This window comes from Ceratotherium simum, chromosome 20, assembly GCF_057802395.1.
Source record: "Ceratotherium simum simum isolate JZ-2026a chromosome 20, ASM5780239v1, whole genome shotgun sequence".
NCBI lineage: Eukaryota > Metazoa > Chordata > Mammalia > Perissodactyla > Rhinocerotidae > Ceratotherium > Ceratotherium simum.
The window spans coordinates 42,630,138-42,650,061 of record NC_141919.1 but is presented as its reverse complement, the minus strand read 5'-3'; the positions used below and the strand labels follow the sequence as shown (position 1 = coordinate 42,650,061).

Below are 19,924 nucleotides of genomic sequence, written 5' to 3'. Positions count from 1 at the left end.
ACCCCTCTCACCTTTGTACTTTGTTCTTTGAGTATTAAAGAACATTGATCTACCAAGTGGCAAAGGGGATACTGTTTGGCGGTTTAATTACAGCCAGTGAATGTTATTGATGCTATCAATCAGCGAGACCCGGGGAAAGGGCATGGTGCCAGACCATTCGGTGCTCCCGACAGTGTAATTAAATACTGCAGGACTGGATTCTCAAGGTAAAGTGAGGTGCCTCTGCACGTCTGAAGCAGGAGAACGCTTTGTCTTACAGCAAAGGTAAAGGTGGTTATCCCTGTTAACGGCCCCTCTTTAAAGTCCTGAAGCAGTTCTGTGCACGGCAGTGATCAGTCTCTTCATTGTGTACAGTTTAGGTTGTCTTGTGTTTTCCTTAAAAAGCCTTTTTCTTGTAAAAATCTTCACAACTGTCATACAGAAGGCTTTAGGAATACAGTAATTACTTTTTGTAAAGCTGTTTAGGGGACTGTGCCGCTCAGGTGTCTAATAGATACTTGGAGAATGAGGGATTGTCTTTGAACTAGACTGTTAGTCCTACAAATCAGTTCATTTAAAAAGCTTTCCCTGTGATTATTCTCTAATGTCTAATCGTGTTGAGAGAAAAATATCTTGGTAGGTTTGAAGTTATAAAACATTCAGTAATATTTCATGAGTTATTCCTTTTAAATTACCTATTGAATAAATTTTTCATAGTTGTATAACTTAGGTCCACAAAATATATGTAGATAAAGCTTTCTTTGGCTCTGGAGAGGTCTTCTTTTCCTTTATCTGTGTACCTTTATCTCACACACAAATTTCCACGTAGGCCTATTTGAGAGATAAGAAATGCCATAGACAATCCCAAATGTGTTCTGGTACTGCCCTTTTTTTTTTTTTAATGGTGTATAGCTTGTACCGAGCAAGGTTTACCATAAACAGGCTACCCTTGAGAGTTGGTTTCCTAACTTTTTTCTTGGCATGTGTGTGTACACATACATACACGTACACACGCACTACGTCCTAGCAATTGGGTCAAATTAGGCCTGAAAACACTAAATCTTGGCTCTTGTGGTTTACTGTAATATAGGTATAGATTGCAGACTGTTTTACATTTACAACAGGTATTTGAAGGGGGATTGTTGAAACAAAATATCTTACCCTTTGTTTAAAAGAGAAAGATTGTGAGAAATTTTCCTTTGAAAGTTTGAGGAATAATTTTTTAAAGTATGTTAAAGGTTTAGTCAGAGTGATTATTTCATCTTCAAGAGTCCCATCCCATTCGGGCCTTATTACATTATATGGAACTATAACAAGACCAGTGGTCAGTCTCCAAGTTTGAGGGAAGCTCATGTGCTTTAAAAGGTATTAAATGTTCATCATGCATGTGCTTTTTTTCCCTTTCCCCTCCCCCGCAAAGGGCAAAGATATCAAACGTAATGTTAAAAAAATATTTAGTTGCAAATTGCTTTTTTAAAGACTATACAATCATGGTTATACAATCTTGGGTAGGGAATATATGTGAGTAATTAAATAAGTGCTAATTCTGCAAGCGTTGTGTCTAGTATGTACCAGTCAGCTTTGCTAAATGTTGGAGCATTGCTAAAATACGACAAGGTGTATGTAGTCTTGTCCTTGGTGTCATTGTGTAGGATGGGAGATAGCACTTGCTTTCGGTGACCAGTATTTAGATGTATGATAAATGAATGCAGAGTGCCATGGAAATGGATATATCACTGGCTGTCGAAGCCTCTGCAGTGGTTTCAGAGGCAATAGAGTTTTACAAAATAGGGTTTATCAGGCAGAGAAGGAAGGAAAGGTATTACACATGAAGGTATGTCTCGTTCAAAGACACAGAGGCCTTTATGTGACATGTACTTTTTGGAAGAAACTGACGTCTGAAAACTATAAAGTATACTTATTTTATCAAGTAATAACCTTCTACAAAAATGATTGGTAGGAAAATTTGATTAAACCTAGCCCCATATTTTACATTTATCCTTTTTTAGTGATTTTGACTATTCCCCTCACCTAGTTATGATGGGAACACTTCCTCTATATGGTATATGTATATGACATACACATATACGTTTCTGTCCTTTGTCACTCCCCTGCTCATCAAGGCTTCACCGTGGCATTTAAGGGCTCTAGAATCTGCCCCAGGTCACTATTCCAGTGTTGCCATCCTACAAAAGCTGGTATCCTGGCTTAGCTGGGCTCTTCTTCCTTGAATACGCAGGGGTAGTAGTTATTTCCTGCCTGCGGTCATTCTCTGCCTGTAGTGCCCCACACCATTGTCACTATTTACCAAGTTTTATTTGGCCCTAAAAGCCTTCATTTTTCACTACACATTCTCTTTCTCTCCTATCTGGTGGTCTGCTCTCTGAGGGCAGGCATCTTTGTCACTAGAGCTCCTCACAGAATACTTATGCTTTTATTTCTTATTTCTGAATGAGGAAGTTGCTGTCTGTTACTGCCTATGAGAAACAGTGAGGGTCTGCTCTGTGTGCTCAAAGATGGGAACATTCACAATTTAAGTGAAATTAAAAGTGGAACTCTGTCACTTCTTGGTAGGGGTTGCTATTCATTGAAGTTACGGTCAAATGAAGGACGTATAAAAGACTCACTAGCTTTTTCTTTTCTACAACAAATGAAGGTTCAACTATTGTTATCCCTTTATGTGAGATTTTCCACAAAATGTCCGTCAGCCTGTGTCTTGTTTCTCACCTGTCTCCTTAGATGCAGGACTGTGTGAAAGCCCTAGGACCTATCACCTACCGAAATTGGCTTGTTGAGAACTGTTTTCTTTTTCCACACATTACCAACCAGTACTAGTTGGCTTTTATTCTTAAACAGCTCCTGTTTACTTATACTGGGTACTGTGTAGTCCTTCTTTGGGTTTAATTTTCTAACCCAACGTTTTAATCTGTCAGCAGTGCCTTAGATAAACTAGATGCTCAAATACTATATAAATTATATTTTAAGTTTATTTTTGAAGGTAAAGTTGTGACAGGTATCTTGATAGTATGGCTTTGGTTGGAGATTGCATCTGATTAAGTTTCAGAATCTTGAAAGAACGCTTAAGAAGCCGTTACTGGAGAATGGCTTTCTAAGAATTGGATGAGTACATCTGTTTTTCTATAAGCCAATTTAACTTGTGTAGTTTCCAATGAAGCATAAAGAGCCAGATTGTTTGGACAAGCATCACACCTTCTAATCATCTTGCCTGAGAGGCACTTCAGAAATAGCCCCTGCAGGAGGCCGTGGAATAGATTCACTTAGCAGATACTGGAGTGTCTACTTGGTGGGTGGGGCTATCAGGCGCTATTAGGCAGGCATACATATAAGAATTAGTTTCAACCCTCCAGGAGCTTAAAGTCTAATAATATAAAAGCTTTGTAAGTGAATTGCGGTACTTGTTACCCTGAGAGGAGGCTTGGAGGCAGTTTGCTGCTGTGGCAGGATTGAACATACCTGAGTATCGAGTACTAAGTACTGAGATTTCCCTTCTTCTCTAAGTCTCTCTAACGCCCTCACGCTATATCTAGTGAAAGTGTCTAAGATGAAAAATTTACAGTACTACCTGCTAGTGTAGCCTCCTTAGTATTTTTTTATGCTGTGAAATCACATTGAGTCATTAGGCGCTGGTTGCATGGTGACTTGTAACCCATCCCACATTCAGAAACATACATGTAAACCCTAATCTGAAGTTAGGCGCTATTCCATTGAAATCTACATACTATTTCTGCCACCATCTCCCAAAAAAGTATCCTCTCTTTCTCATTTTGCATCTCACTTTAGGCTCTAGCAGATCTCTGTGAGGGAGAATGAGTAAGTGGGAGGATTTAATATGTGGTATTTTGATTGGAGAAATAAAATTAAGTTGGCCTTTTCTATCAGCCCATTTAAAGATGCTGGATGTTGACCTTCCATAGGACAGTAAGACAGCCTTTTCCTCCTGCTTCAGCCAGGCATAGGCTTCCAACACACTCATCTGCTGTTGTCTTACAAAACACTTGTAATATTGTACTTGAATATTGTAATAATTATTATAAGAATTAATTTCTATAATAACTGCCATGGATTTGGAAGAAACCTTATTTGTCTAATCTTGGACTATTTTTCTGTTCAAGTGCATACATCTTCTTTGTGCCAAGTCCCCTCTGTCTTCTTATCTGATCTCAGAGATAATATTTGAGTTTTTTCTTCCATAAATTGAGAATGCTGGTAATACCCAATTCCTACATTTATTGTGAAGATCAGTTGCATTACTTTATGTTAAATACCCAGAACAGTGCCTGGCACATGGTAAGCACTTAGTAAATGTTAAGGGCTATCATTATCTGTATTGCTATGATTTTATATATATGAAATGATATATATATTATATAATGAAATCATTATATGATGATTAAAACATTATTATGGTTCTCCAGCTTGGTGCTAATAGTTTTATTATTCCATTTAATCCTTGTAAGTTCCCTGTGAAGTAAGGACTATCATTAACATCAAATTACAAATGAAGAACTAGAGGCTTCAAAGGACCTAAGGAAATTATTTCTGAGTTATATAACTGGTAAGTGACGGAGGCAAGACCTGGACCTAGCTGTGTGTGATTCCATGCCCTGTGTATACTCCTTAACTTTGGAGGGCTCTAGTACAAGCATTAATTTCTGGCCACTAGTTTATAGTATGCTGTGTGTGGCCAGAACTTCACTGGAAATAATGCATTCTCTTCTGCCTTTTATAAGTTTTTTGACCTAGTACTAAACTAACTCATGTTTGCCTCAATTCCAGCCTATTCATGTTACTTAATATTTCTAAAGATCATGTGGCTAAATAAATACAGGCTTATTTCTCATTTTTAATGTTAAAAGTAAGGGAGTCAGTTTTCTTCACCACAACTGTAAAATTCCTAATGCAGAGAGGATAGGAATGGACTCTTTGGTTACAGCTGAAACTCCCATCTTTGTTTTTTTTCCCTTTTTTAATGCCACTTCAGTGTAATCCCTTTCTAAAATTTTAATGGGCTAATGAAGGTACTGGATTGGAATGGAGTATGGAACATTTTGATTGACAGATTCCTGCTCAGACTGTGGAATGACTAATCCACCACTGCAGTAGTGGATTTGGTTCAGCCACCCACCCTGCTCCTTCACGTAACTTGTGTTTTATTTTTTGTTAAATTCTTTACATGCAGAGATCTTGAGGAATTTGGAAGGCATTTGTGGCCTTTCTAAGTTGTGTTTCAAGAATATCTTTATCGTGGACGCCGTTTGCCTTTACCAGCACGAGAGTCCTTGTTGAACCAACTGTGTGCTATAGCCAAGCAGAAGCTACGGTGAAAGGGCAGACAGGCTCTGCCAACTGTGATACTTTAATAAAAAATAAAGATGTCTGTCAGGACAGCCTATTTGGACCCTCATTTAATTGATACACATGGATGAAGCTGTTTTGGGTAGCATTAAATAAACTCTGCCCAGTGTAGTTTTTCAGAGGCTAAGTTTAAGATGTGTGAAAAAGGAAATCTAGTTTGTCAAGTCTCCAGTTTATTATTAGTTGCTTAATACAAATCTTCGAACCAGCATACTTTTCTTTTCGCGTGGCTATTCAGTAGTTTCAGTATTATTTTTAACAATGCCGTATATGATCGCTTATTCTTATGACGTTACTTATTCTTAGCTTCATCTTTAGGTTGGATATGAGAAACAACTGCCTTGAATTTTATTTAATGATGTTGCACTAAGACTTGAATGTGGGGGCCGACCCCGTGGCTTAGCGGTTAAGTGGGCGCGCTCCGCTGCTGGCGGCCCGGGTTCGGGTCCCGGGTGCGCACCGGTGCGCCGCTTCTCCGGCCATGCTGAGGCCGCGTCCCACATACAGCAACTAGAAGGATGTACAACTATGACATACAACTATCTACTGGGGCTTTGGGGGGAAAATAAATAAATAAAATTAAAAAAAAAAAAGATTTGAACGTGATGTGAAGTGGCCGAAGTCTCTCTAGTGTAAATAAAAGCGGTTACTATTTTCCCTTTCTGTTAAATGGTACGTAATCAAACAAAAGGCAGGCGTGTTTAATATGTAAAATATTCTGACTATTCTAGGTACATTTTAATTTAATTGGTGTAAAGCACTGGTCTCAGGATTCTTTGTTTGGTTTTTCTCCCTTCAGCTCCCCTCCTCTCTACCCACCCCATGATAGATTTTTCTCAAACATCTCCTAAATGACATTACTAGTAGAAGAAATAAAGTAACTGTCCTAGGGGAATGACGCATTTTGATGTATTTCAGGTTTCTTTATGTGTATATAGGAAAAAATTTAGCAAAGCCTAAGGTTCTTACCTTCTTGTGTATCTCTTCAGGTATTTCCTTATAAATGTCTGATCACACTCCCAGTAACCATCATTTAACTAGAAACTTGCATGATTTCAGATTGTGCATTGCAGCCAGTGGTATAACGGAGAACCCCTTGACCAAGAGTCAAGACCCCTGAATCTTATACCCAGCTCTGTGTCTTTGGACAAGTCACTTCACCTTTGTGTGCGTCAGCTTCCCTTTTTTTTTTAAAATATAAACAGATTGGACTAAATGATTTTTATATATTCTTTTTGCTCCAAAATTAAGACCCCTCCCCCCCGCCAGCAACGTATTATTCTGTCAGAGATTTTATTGCCTCTAGGGATTTGAATCTCCAATTTGCTAAATGAAACTTCATTTTTTAAATGTTTAGTGGAATCTCTAGTTTATGCGCAAAGTACCGTCACATAGGATTTTTGCTATTAGAAAGTGGATTATGGCCTCTCTTAACTTTTTAGACAAGATTTCAAAATTCAAGTCTCCCCAATAGTATGTGATTATAAATCATCTTACTGCAATAGGTGTGTGGTAGGTACTAGGGTGAACAAAGTAGGATAAAGGTAAGGTTTCTTATTTCAAGGAGTTAAGCCGGTTGCAACACAGGGTAACAGACGAGTACATCTTGGTTTGTTTAGTATTTAAGAGAACAAGGCATAGAATGCAGTGTTGTGTGTCCAGGTAGGAGGTACTAACCCAGACTAGAGTGGAGAGGATGGATGAGAGGTGAATTTAGGAACTGAGTGATACCCATGCCAAGTCTGAAATGACCAAAATTTAGATGAGTAAAAGGAACAGCTTACGCTAACACAGGGAAGTGAGAGAGCAGGAAGTTTTGGGAAACTGTGGTAGGTTGTGTGTGTTTGTATAGAAAAGGTAGTCAGCGTCCTGAGCATAAAGGACCAAGAAATTTGAAATTAATCTTAAAGCATTAGGGAGTCCTTGAGGGATTTTAAGCAGAGAATAAAATGATCAAATGTATTCCATGGTATCTCTGAACTTATTGTTTGAATTAAAACAATCTTTATATAGACTTCAAACATTCAACAAATCCAGTCTCAGTACAATTTGAGGTTCAATATGTATTTTCCACTGATGTAGTTTTCTAAATTCTGTGTCTTGGAATACCTCTTAAAGGTAACTACTCTAATCTATAATACCTTTTCTAAGTCTTCCTGTTAGGTGTGATTATTCCTTTTAGCCCTAACACCTTTGCTAGAGCTAATCCTTACTTTCTTGCGGACTTATTTCCATGTGCTTTGTTCTCAGGTTTACTCATTTGCAGCCCTTCGTGATACATGTCTGTCCTTATGCAAAACCTAATCTTGGTGAGATTACATGTAATTACATTACATTGCTTGTGAGATGTACATGCCTTGATGTGTATTTGAGACCTATCTCTGGTAGGGTTTTGCATTTGGAAGTAGATCAAAGTAGTCTACTCTCTTTTGGGTGAATTTTGAGGTCTGTGGCCTGAACTGTGGTTAGAAATTACATCGTTTCTGTGTACTTTACTTCTGAGTTCTTTTGGAGGGTCCACTGTAGCTACCTGTCTACAAAGCCTTGATGCTGTCACAAGACCTTTGCTACTGCCTACCAGAGCCAGAACTAATTTTTATTTAGTGATAGTCATTTTTCAGACAGTCTCATCAAGACTTCATTTTTTGATATGAACAGCAATTAACTCTCAGTTTAAATAGGCATAACTATGACCTTGTCTACTCTTTTCAGCCGAAGAAATCGAATGGAGCTTTTCAAAAAAGTCTGAAGTGGCACGTCTCTAATTTGCAGGTTTAATGTTTGTAGTCCTGGGTCAGTAATTGACAAGTGATAGTCGTTCAATGGTGATCTTGCCAGTGGGAGATTTTTCAAATGTCCTTAGTTTAATAAAGAAGGAATTTCTTTGTTCATTTATAGACTTTATCACTTTCATCTGTTGGTATTAATGTCCACGGTCACTGATCTTTCTGTTGATGAATCAGAATCGAGAGTGTTTGTGTTTTTGGACAAAGGCGTTTGGACTTCTATTGAAAGTGATGTACTGGGATTTTAAACCTTACTATGTGCATGTAATAAAGTACCAGTTCTTACCGCTGAGATATTTTTGTTCCTTTTAATTCTGTGTATTTTGATTAACTTGTGTTTTGATAGCCCATTCTTAGTATATCTGTTACTTGTCATTGAATGTTTAATGTATAATTAGTTTTAGTTGCTGATGAAGAAATGAGTTTTTAATTACAAAGAATATACTGTGTCTCAAACCGTTCCATTTTTGAGACCTAATTACTTTGAGAAATCTATTTTTATCTCTGTTTTGTCCAGTCTGATCTCATTTGTGAAGAATGATTTGAGAAACCATTGGCTAGAGCATCTATTTGCCTAGTTCTTCTGACTGCCTGCCTTCCTTTCCCCTCAAGTCATCTCACTATTGCTTGTCTTTGTTTATTATATCGCTTGTAGGGTTGTGAGAAATTCCAGGCTAAACCTGAGTTTTAAATTGCTATCTTTGGAGTAGATTGGTGTTCAGTGTTGTGTTCCCTGTATCATCTTTAAATATTTAAATTGCAGACTTTCTGGCTGCCTCTTAAATTAGATCCTTCACTTAGTAGTTTTGACATTTCATAACCTTGCTCCTCAGGCATTAAATATTCACCTGTTTAAATGGCAGTGAAAATTTAAAATCCAAACTCATCTATTAATCCAGTGAATGGAGATTGGAGACAGCTTGCACTCAGTGAAAGAAGCTGTTTTCACCCCCTGGGACATATGCCAGAGGGTTATCATACTGCCCTGTGCTAACATCTGCCAATCCTCCTCTTTTTTTGCTGAGGAAGACTGGCCCTGGGCTAACATCCATGCCCATCTTCCTCCACTTTATATGGGACCCCGCCACAGCATGGCTTGCCAAGCAGTGTGTCGGTGCGCGCCCGGGATCCGAACCGGTGAACCCCGGGCCACCGCAGCGGAGCGCGCGCACTTAACCACTTGCGCCACTGGGCCGGCCCCTGAAGTATTTCTAATACAGAATTTTCCATAAAACAAAACCATCTCTTCGGTCTTCTCCAAGGGATTTTAGTCTTGAAGAACCGCAAAGATAGACTTAACCCTTTAAGGTTTTGGATAGCCCAAGAATGGTTCTCTAGGTGAATTTTAAAGCCAGGCACCAGTATGAGCTTCAGGTCCACAGAAAAATCAGAAGGGAGAATTGCTGATAATTGCCACATACAAAGTTTGGTCTGGAAACTGATTTGAATCTCCAAAGCACAAGTCCGTATCCCACTGCAAGTCTTCTTCCTACTTGGGTCTAAGTACATTTTCTGCTTATAATCCTTTGAGGTAGAAGCAGAAGAAGAAGAGATGTTTTCTTTTTCCTGGAAAGGAGGATGTTGCTGACAGTGAAATCCTTTATAGAGCAAGGGAAAGGGGCTGCTTTAATCCCAAGAAACAATAAAAATGTAGTTGGGAGACGTGGGAGTTGGTCTGGGAGGAGGGCGATGGCCCTCTCTTCTTCTTCATTTCCTGGAAGTGGGTTGGAGGGGGGTGATGGTGGTGCGTTGTTGCTCATTTAATCACATTCTGAGAATTAGAAAGTAACAAAACTAATTTCAAAATCCTAATTATGATGTGCAGTTTCTCCAGTTAATAGCAATTAGTGGCCACTCATCCTTTCTTGGGAAAAGTTAGTTTTTAAACAATACTAATGGAGAATGAAATAACATCACTTTTGACTTAATTATAATTTCTAGTGCCATCCTGTTTTCTGCTGTCTGTGCTCAATTTCACTGTGTACGTGTGTGTTTAAGAAACAACCAAGATTCGTTTAATTTTTCCAAACTCTCAGAACAAGTGCACTGATGAGCTGTAGTGTGGTATTGTGGCAAGAAAACGGGAGAAGGAGCCAGGGACGTGGGGTCAGAAGATCAAATTTGAATCCAGAATTCAGCACTTGTTATGTATAACCTTAGGCATGTTATTTACCTTGTCTGTACCTATTTCCCTGGCTGTAAAATACTAATGTGTTTTATACACGGGGTTGTTGTGAGGCACAAACAAAATGGTTGTATTTGAAAATGCTTTGCAAATGGTGAAGTCTCATAAGCCCCTAAAATTAAATAGAAATATTGTTTGTTACCACCATGAGTTTGTATACAATTCAGTCACCTCTGTCCTGCCTGTGGTGGTGGGAACCGGTTCTTTGACAAAGGTACTGAAAAATACAGTTTTGAGAAGGTTTGTTATTGGTTCTTGGAGCCCATTTAATGTGGCTGTGTTCTAAAAATGTACCCGAGATTTGTTTTAATCAGGTATGGTAAGATATACAGACATGGAGATGATTGTTATAAAGGAAGAAGTTTATACTTACAGATCTCTAGTAACAGGAGGCACGACACGCTGTGCAGGGCCACAAGGGGAGGCACCAGAGGTGGTCAGGAGGCAGCAGGAGAGTGCAGAACCTTTATTGGGGTTCTTGTGGGAAGGAAAGGGTGAGGCAGGGTAGGTATGCTGGGTAAGTTTAGCACTGGATAGTTGGAATAATTTTGGAGGGCTCTGGGCTGTAGGGGTGGTCCCTGGTTTTCTGGGACCTAGCCTGGGCTGATTTGAGGTGGGAGGAATATTGGCTTAGTGTGTGAGTTTGATAAAGGAGATAGGAGTGTGGCCTCTGGATTGGTTGGTTTGTATATCAAAGGCATACTCACAGGGTGGTTACTATCTCTAGGAATTAGCTATCCCTGGGAGGCCCAGTCTCTCCAGGATCAAGGCCATAAATGCCAGAGCATCAAGAATACAGAAAATAAGAAAATATAGTCAGTATAGGCTGGGAATTAAAGAAGCAATGTGAACTGAAGACCCGACATTGAAGGAAAAAAAAGAAAGCAGATAACATAACTGACCCAAGTATGTGTTCAAAGCTTTTATATAAGCACTAAATATAAACCCGTTTTCCTAAATATATTTTAGGATTACTTTTAAAACACCCCACCCACACTCCTCTTGAAATGCACAAGGCAGTGAATGTCACTGCATGAGTGAATTATTCTGGAAGACAGTAATGGACTCAGGTTACTCTCAACTTTAATGGTCTGGATCTTTGCATTGTCAGATGCATGTCAAGGTAAATAGTATTTATAATGTCATCATCTAGGCCTTGAGGCTCTGTGCTAAGCATTTTATGTGGATTAGAGATTATTTTATTAATTATTCTTAATAGCCTAGAAAGAAGGTACAATTATGTGGTAGTCGACTTAAAGAATTTGTCCAAGTTCACAGACCCCTTCCTGGATTGAATCTGGTTTTGAGCCCAGGTGCATCGGTTAGAGAGTTGTCACCGTCACCTGCTGTTAGACTGTGTCACGCCGTGCCTGAGCTCATGGAGAGGCACCCTGCCTCTACTGCGTGCTTCCTTAGCCACTGGGAGTTAGCCTCCCAACTTTGGGAATGTAGAGAAGCTTACTCTGTTGCCCATGGGAAGTGACTCCCCATAAAGGGACACTTCAGTCCCATGATCTGGAGCAGACTAACAGCTGACTTGCTGAGAACTCCCTGCCACTGAAATAAAGCCCTGACATTCTAGATTCTAAGGGAGTCCAAGTGGTGTGATTTTTAGCTTACCCAGATAGTTGAGAATTGTACTTTAGAAAAGAAATTGGATATTCATGTATTCACATCGCTGAATGCATGCGTAATTCATTTGCATTTGCTTTATATTTTTATCAGTTTATAGTAGTCCCGAGACTAGATTCCATATGAATTCTTTTGGAATTTTCCTTCATTTTTTATTTTGCACTAACATGTAAGTTCCACGATCTTTATGGTTCTTAAGTGTTTAGGCATAAAGAAAAAAGAGTAGTATGTGAATAGTTATCTGTCTTCTCTCCACTACTATTCCAAATTCCTGTGTCTGTGGGACAAGACAGTGCTAATGTGACTTCCAAATATAGCCTTTAGAACAACAGGTGTATTTTCAGTTGTTAACGAGCAAACTCATTAAATAAAGGATAAAGGTATTAAATGTTAACACTATTGGGGCAGGGGTGAAAGATAGCAAGACCTTTATAAGGTAGTATAAAAACTGGCTTTGTTTTTCTGGAAAGCAAAAAAAAAAAAAGTAATAACACAGAGAGCTGTGGGCATAATTTAAACCATGGAGAAAATATTTGGTGTTTCATACCAAATACCAAAAGCTGTTTAAATTGAAAAGGTGGTTTTTTGTTTTGTTTTTGCAATAAGCAATGAACTAGAACAAAGGTGGATACTAATGGATGAAATGAGCAGGCAGAAGTTATCATCTCATGGTACTCCAGCAAATCAATCCCAGAGCTAGACCTGCTGGTCATTTTTATGAATGATCTGGAAGATGGGGGTTTATTGTGATGGGGGTATGTCTGTTTTTGCAGTTAGTCCAGAAAAGCTTACAGTTAAACTAAAGGGAATAGCCAGTGAGACTCAGAACTATCTAAAAATTGGCAGAGATAGGTTTTAGGCAAAGAGTCATTTATTACAATCTGGGCAAGGTCTAGGTGACTTGATGAACTATCCCTTAAGTGCTATGGTCCAGTAAGCTGTTGTGGACTCACAGGATCAATGGGCTATTAGATTGGCTTTACTCAGCAAATGTTCTAGCATCTATGACAAGCCAAGATAGAGAGGATACAGTGATAAGCGAGATAGCTGTAGTTCCCTCCCTCATGGAGCTTACGTAAAGAAGTTTGATTATAAACAAATACACTCGGACTTATTCTCTCTTCCATCCTTGTAGAATTTTAGAGACTATATCTCAAAGATAGGAAGCTTTTGAAAGGATACATAAAACGGCAAGTAAAGTCGATAAAGAGACTTAAGATCTTTTGGAAATCAAGGTTAAAAAGACTTATGGATAAGAAAACAATAGGGGATAACGGGAAATAGCTCATTCACATATTTAAATTTATGGGAATTTAGGGGTGATGGAAAGCTATTTTGAATTAAATCAAAAGGGCATACTTACTGGTAGTAGGATAAATTTTTTAGAAACGTGGCACCCCCAGAGATGGGAGAAACTCAAAAACAAGTTACAAAAATGTGTCGGATGAATTGAGTCTTTAAGCTTAATCTTTCAATGGATCCTGAACCCCTACTTTAGGGGGTTGGCCTCATTGAGGACAACTTCCCACTATGAGTAGTCCTGGACTATGTGTACCACTGGTCTGTTTTGAAAACTTATAAACCTAGGGGTAAATACCCTCTTCCTTCCATCCAGAGGAATGGCATTTCTCATTTGTTGAGAATTGCTCCAGAAATTAGTAAAACAGTTAACGCTGGACTTGTCTTAACTTCGGTGTTTGTCAAGTGTTCCTTATGGAAAAGCTGCTGACTTGAGGCAGTCTTTGCGTTTGTGAAGGGAGGTAACTGCATGTGCGTATACATTTAATTTTATTTCCCTTTTCCAGGTTTCCTACGCTCGCCCAAGTTCAGCTTCTATCAGAGATGCAAATTTGTATGTCAGCGGACTTCCGAAAACAATGACCCAGAAGGAGTTGGAACAGCTTTTTTCACAATATGGACGCATTATTACTTCTCGCATTCTTGTTGACCAGGTCACTGGTAAGTAGGCAGCCGCTTTGGACAATCTTTTATGCGTTCTGACCGGCAGATTGTGAAGTATTCTGCCTTCCCATACAGCAGTCTTGCCTCTAGAACACATCAAAGGTATATGTGGGCCAGAAAATGCAATTTTCTGCTGGAATTGTTCATAAATATGCATGGATAAAAATAGACTGTGGAGTGTAGTGAGTGAGCCTGAGTCATTTCCACCCTGAAGGTACAGGTTCGAAGCCTATTTTATGGCTTGTAATAAATTTACAGATGCTATAATCTTCATTTCCAAGTTGCTGTGTGAAAAAAGCTCCCATCCTTCTTATAAAGTACTAATAAACAATCTTATTTTTGTAAAAAGCATAGTTTAACACAGCCATATGCAGGTAGTTCTCCAAGGGAGGATTACACTACGTCTACACTAGAATAGCTGTTCAGGTTTTCCTGCTGTGTTGTATAGGCAGGTGTAAGAGTTTGAAATTTTGAATGTTAAAAATTTGTTTTATGCCTAATGTAACTTTTAACCAAACTGAAATGAGAAGACTAATATATTAAAACTTTTGTATGGGGGCTGGCCCAGTGGCATAGTGGTTAAGTTCGTGTGCTCCATTTTGGCAGCCCGGGGTTTGCAGGTTCAGATCCTGGGTGTGGACCTACGCACTGTTGATTAAGCCATGCTGTGGGAGGCATCCCACATATAAAGTAGAGGAAGGTGGGCACAGATGTTAGCTCAGGGCTAATCTTCCTCACCAGAAAAAAAAAAAAAAGAAGTAATATATTCTTGGGGGACCATCTGGTGTCGTAGTGGTTAAGTTCAAGCACTCTGTTTTGACGGCGCAGGGTTCACGGGCGCAGATCCCGGGCGTGGACCTACACACACAGCTCATCAAGCCATACTATGGCAGACATCCCACATATAAAGTAGAGGAGGAAGATGGGTACATATGTTAGCTCAGGGCTAGTCTTCCTCACCAAAAAAAAAAAAAAGAAAGAAACTTTTGTATGTAAGGAAGCTCTTCTGCCATAACTTTAGAAAAGCTAGCAATACAGATTTGATTATGGATTTTTAAAATAAAGTATAGGTATACTTTTCTATTATAAAAGCAATACTTATTCTTTTTAAAACATATTGAAAGTAGAGAGACATGGTAAAGAGGGGGAATAATCACCTGTAGTGTCATATACTCAAGCAGTCACATTAAGATTTTGTGGGGGCCGGCCCAGTGGTGCAAGCTGTTAAGTGCGCGCGCTCCGCTGCGGCGGCCCGGGGTTGGCTGGTTTGGATCCCGGGTGCTCACCGATGCACTGCTTGGCAAGCCATGCTGTGGCGGCGTCCCATATAAAGTGGAGGAACATGGGCACGGATGTTAGCCCAGGGCCAGTCTTCCTCAGCAAAAAGAGGAAGATTGGCAGATGTTAGCTCAGGGCCGATCTTCCTCACACACACACACACACACACACAAAGATTTTGTGGGTTTTGGGGGAAAAAATAGGTTTTCCTCTTTTCTTTCATGGTGTTTCTTCTTTCTCTTTCTCCTCTTTTACTCTCCTTTTTCTCTTCCTCCTCTCTCTTCTCTCTTTCTAATAATAATACCACTAGAGATACATTGTGTATTACAATGTCTGATTTTTTTTTTTTTTTCTAAGAAAGCAGTGGGTTAACCGCAATAAAATCAGGCCAGGTTTTTAATTTTTCAAGTGAAGATTAGTTTCATTGATCTGAATTTGATCAGAAGCAGCCCATGTTATGCCCCTCTGTGCTGTTAATTGGCCTCATAGGAAGCACTATCTTTAGAGTTCTGAGCAGAGAGATACCTACCATCCTATACATGCTTAGGAGACTGGCCTGTGGGTTTTGCTCTAAGGAGAAAGTTTAGTTAAGTGAGGCTATATAAAAATACAGTCTTTTCTTCTTTGCTGCATTTCATAATCCTTATACATTCTGTCACAATGTGTTGTACAGACTGCTAATGGGGTTAAATAGAAATCCAGGCCTAGGGTTCAAGATAAATTTGTTTAAAGCAAAAAAAAAAAAGGCATTTTATTTTGTTCATGTTATTCATGCTTTTTAATTCATTCATTCTTAATGAGGACTTAGTGATTGAGAGTAGATTTCACCTATGATGCAGAAAGCCTATGTCTTAACTGCAAGTCTGTCCTGAGTATATGGGCTCACAGGTGGACTTACCTCACCACCTCCTGGTTTAGTCAATGGTTCTCAAGTGTGGGCCTGCATCTGCAGCACCAGCGTCCTCCTGGAACATTGTTAGAAATGCAAATTCTTGGGCCCCACCCAAAACCTAATGAATTAAACGCTGAAAGTGGGCATTTTACCAAGCCCTTCAGGTTATTCTGATGCATGCTTAAATTTGAGGACCATGGCTTTAGATGACTCAGCCTGTGTAAAGGCCATTTCATTGCTAATCCAGTGCTTTCCTCGTGGAACAGTTAAGTCCTAGCGGTTATTAATTCTTAAGAGGAGCTAGTAGGTAACTGAAAGGATATGTTTGCTCCCATTTCATCTTTATACTTAACGGCTTTCAAGGTGAAATTATTCACTTTACTTGAAATGAAAAATCCTACAATTTTGTTATTCAGCCATCAGGTGATAATAATGTGCAACGTATGTAGCTTTATTAGGAAAGGCACAGCGAGATAAGCGTATATGGAGAAAATGCCCTGTCTATCTTAGAATAAAATTCTAAGCCATTGAACTTACACAATATTAATTGTAAAGCAAGGAGACTTTCATTCCTTTTTAAAATTCCTATAAATTGTGATGGTGTGGTGCATTTTCTCAGCCTGTCTTTCTCAATAACCTCTCATTGTTTTCTTCAATGACATTACTCTGAGTCATCTAGACTTTTCTAGCTACTAGTCCCACGCTGGTACTGCTAGTACCAGTTCTCTTGCCAAACAAAGTGTTTCCCTGCAAATGCGTATCTCCTGATGGCCAGCTCTGGCCACCCCCACTGGCCTGTTTAAGCTAATTAAGTGGAATGAGTTGGGTTTCCCTCCAGCGTTTCTGAAAAGCGGGACAGGTATTCCACCATCCCTCAGCTTTCCCATTCTTGTCTCTCAAAGCGGGGAGCGCCTGAGACAGGGAATGGCAGTCCATCCTCAGGAGTATTGCTGCTAAAGCCAGCAGGCTTCGAGACTTCATTTTATTTATTTTTAACATCTAAGACCCTTGTACCTCTTTTTCTCCATATAATATTATTTCTCTAATAAAGTATAGCTAGTTAAAAGTAATAGAGGAGTTTCAGGGAACCAGAAAAGCCTCTTCAGACGTTTTTCTTAAAGGACTGGTATCCTATATAATATTACTAAATAGAATTTTATTATCTAAAAATTTAGCTGGAATATATCTTTCTACCACTGTGCATGTATTTTTAGCAAATGCCTGGTTCTGTTCTCCTTGTTACAAGAAAAGGAGTTACTGTGCCCTTTGTTTCTGAGCTGTTTGTCCAATAGCATAATGTGAAAACTAGAACTCAAGCTTGCTGTTGGCATCATTCAAGAGAGCGAGTGTCTGGGAGGGAGAGAAGAAGGCGGGGAGAGAAAACACGGACGTGCTTGTGTGCTTTCTCTTCTTGGCTTATTGGTAGGCATGTGATAGTGGGTATTCATATTGTATAGGTGACTTCATGCATTAAAAAAATGTATCTCAAATTGTGAGTCTACACTGAATTGCTGAGTTAAGGTAAAACTTTCCTCGTGTGATTTTGTGGCAGATGTTATATGTGAGTGAAAACATGTTCTTGAGAAGGAAAAATTAATTTATCCTTTCTTCTCTCCCCTTCCACGCCCTCTTTCCCAAATCCTTATCCACATCTACCATAGGCATATCAAGGGGTGTAGGGTTTATCCGATTTGACAAGCGGATTGAGGCAGAAGAAGCTATCAAAGGCCTAAATGGCCAGAAGCCTCCTGGTGCCACAGAGCCAATCACTGTAAAGTTTGCTAATAATCCAAGCCAAAAAACCAATCAGGCCATCCTCTCCCAGCTGTACCAGTCTCCAAACAGAAGGTATCCAGGACCTCTAGCTCAGCAGGCACAGCGTTTTAGGTAAGTCTGATGTGGTGCTCACGCCCAGCTGGTAAACTCAGAAAAGCTTCACTAGTACTTTCGTTGACAGGCTCTCTGGTTTGCTATTATTATTATTGTTGTTGTTGTTGTTTTTCGTATGAGCACAGAGAAAACATTGGAGAATAGTGTCATTTGCTAATATTGAAGATGAGGACAAAAGGATGATAACCTACAGCAGTGATTCTCAACTGGGGATAATTTTGCTCCTCAGGGGACATTGGGCAGTGTCTGGAGACATTTGTGTTGGCAGAATTTGGGTCGGGGTGCTGCTGGCCTCTAAAGGGTGGAGGCCAGGGTTGCTGCTACACATCCTACAGGGTGCACTGTAGCCCCCAACAACAAGTTAGCCAGCCCAGAACGTCAGTCGTGCCCAGGTTGGGAAACCCTGCCCTGCAGAGTGCTGGGTGCTTCCTCACTATTTCCAGTTCCAATTTCTTCCTTTTTAGTTTTTTCTTGATTAGGTTTTATTCTGGTGTCTCAGTTTTTAGGTCAAGCTCTTTCAGTTACTTTGTTTTATGATACCTGCACCACTAAGGATATATAACCCATATGAATACATTGTTGCTACAAATAGGTCCCTCTCCCTTTTAAAAGTTTTATTTCTTCTAGTTTAGGGGGTATCAAACCTTCTCTTTAAAGGGCCAGATAGTAAATATTCCAGGCTTTGTGGGTCAGAGTCTCTGTTGCATAGGTCTTTTTTTTTTTAAAAAAAAAAAAACAACTCTCTAAAAATGTAAAAAACATTCTTAGCTCTTGTGCTTTACAGAAACAGATGGCAGCCTGGATTTGGCCTGTGGGTGGTGGTTTTTAGACCCCTGTGTGGTCCGTAGAATGACCGTGCATCATTAGCCCAAAGAAGATGTTCTATCTCTTAGACAAATAGAAATATTCTAATTTTTTAAGTTTTATTTTCATCCTGGGGTAACAACCAAACAAGAGTCATTTAGAAAGCATCCCTAATCTGCATGTGAGAAGAGCAGTGACTTTAAGTTAAACAGAGCACAAAGCAAAGTCATAAGCAAAGTCACTCAGGTTTTTATTTTGCAGAACATTTTTTAATATCCTTTTTGGCCATATGGTATACTCCAACCATAATGCCATCTAGCCTCCATGCTAATTTTTTTTTTTTTTTTTTTTATCACAAGTTCATGTCAATTTTCATTCTTTCCTTGCTGGGGCGGAATAGTTAATTCCCAAAAATGTAATCATAAACATAGCTTAATAAGGAGTTAAATATTTTCGAGCTTAAATCACGTGCATTTTTTCATTTGGGTATTGAGCGTGCTGAAAAGAGTGGGTATAAAATCAAATAATCTCCTTTTAAAATAATTATGTCACCTGAATGGTAAGAAAGAAATTTGCTATAAACACATGTTCACTTCCTACTTAGGGTGGCTCTTGCCCTGGCAGAAGGGCTGGTACTGTCAGAAGGCTCCATATGGACCTGGATGACTGGGTACCCAGTTGGTTGAGCCTTGTGTTCACTTCACTCTTTGCTTTAACTTTTTGAGGTAAAAAAAAAAAAAAAAGCAAACGCTCCCACCTTTGACTACGGTGGATGGTAGTGGCGATTGGGCTGGAAGGAGAGATCTGTGGGGGATGCTTGACGCTTGCTCTTGTGGAGAAGGAAATCTCACAAAGCCTTTTCTTAGCTCTGCACGTAGGTTTCCTCTGTGGCGTCTTAAGTAAATAATATTTTTTGCAAATTTAGCACAATCTTGAAGGAATGTCAGAAGTGTTTCCTGGGCAGCCTGTTCAGTTAACTTCAGAGCTCTCTGGGGCCTAGAAAAGAATTTTGAGCTTCGATAAAGTTCTTTGAAACTTAGTGGTTGGTTTGAACACTGTGAAAGTTTAAAATGTTCACTGTTAGTAGAGAGCTATGTATTCATTTAAATTGTTAGTTATTTTTCATGTTTTCGGATTTAA

General features: G+C 39.3%; 1 protein-coding gene across 1 annotated transcript in view; it reads left to right on the top strand.

Annotated features, from left to right (window-relative positions):
• The window catches only part of ELAVL2 (ELAV like RNA binding protein 2), a 129,781-nt gene that overhangs the window by 103,021 nt on the left and 6,836 nt on the right, over positions 1–19,924 (top strand). The window contains exons 5-6 of the mRNA XM_087444686.1: positions 13,764–13,917; positions 17,752–17,977. Of these exons, the coding sequence (XP_087300812.1) occupies positions 13,764–13,917; positions 17,752–17,977 (380 nt within the window). The remainder of the gene's footprint in view (positions 1–13,763; positions 13,918–17,751; positions 17,978–19,924) is intronic.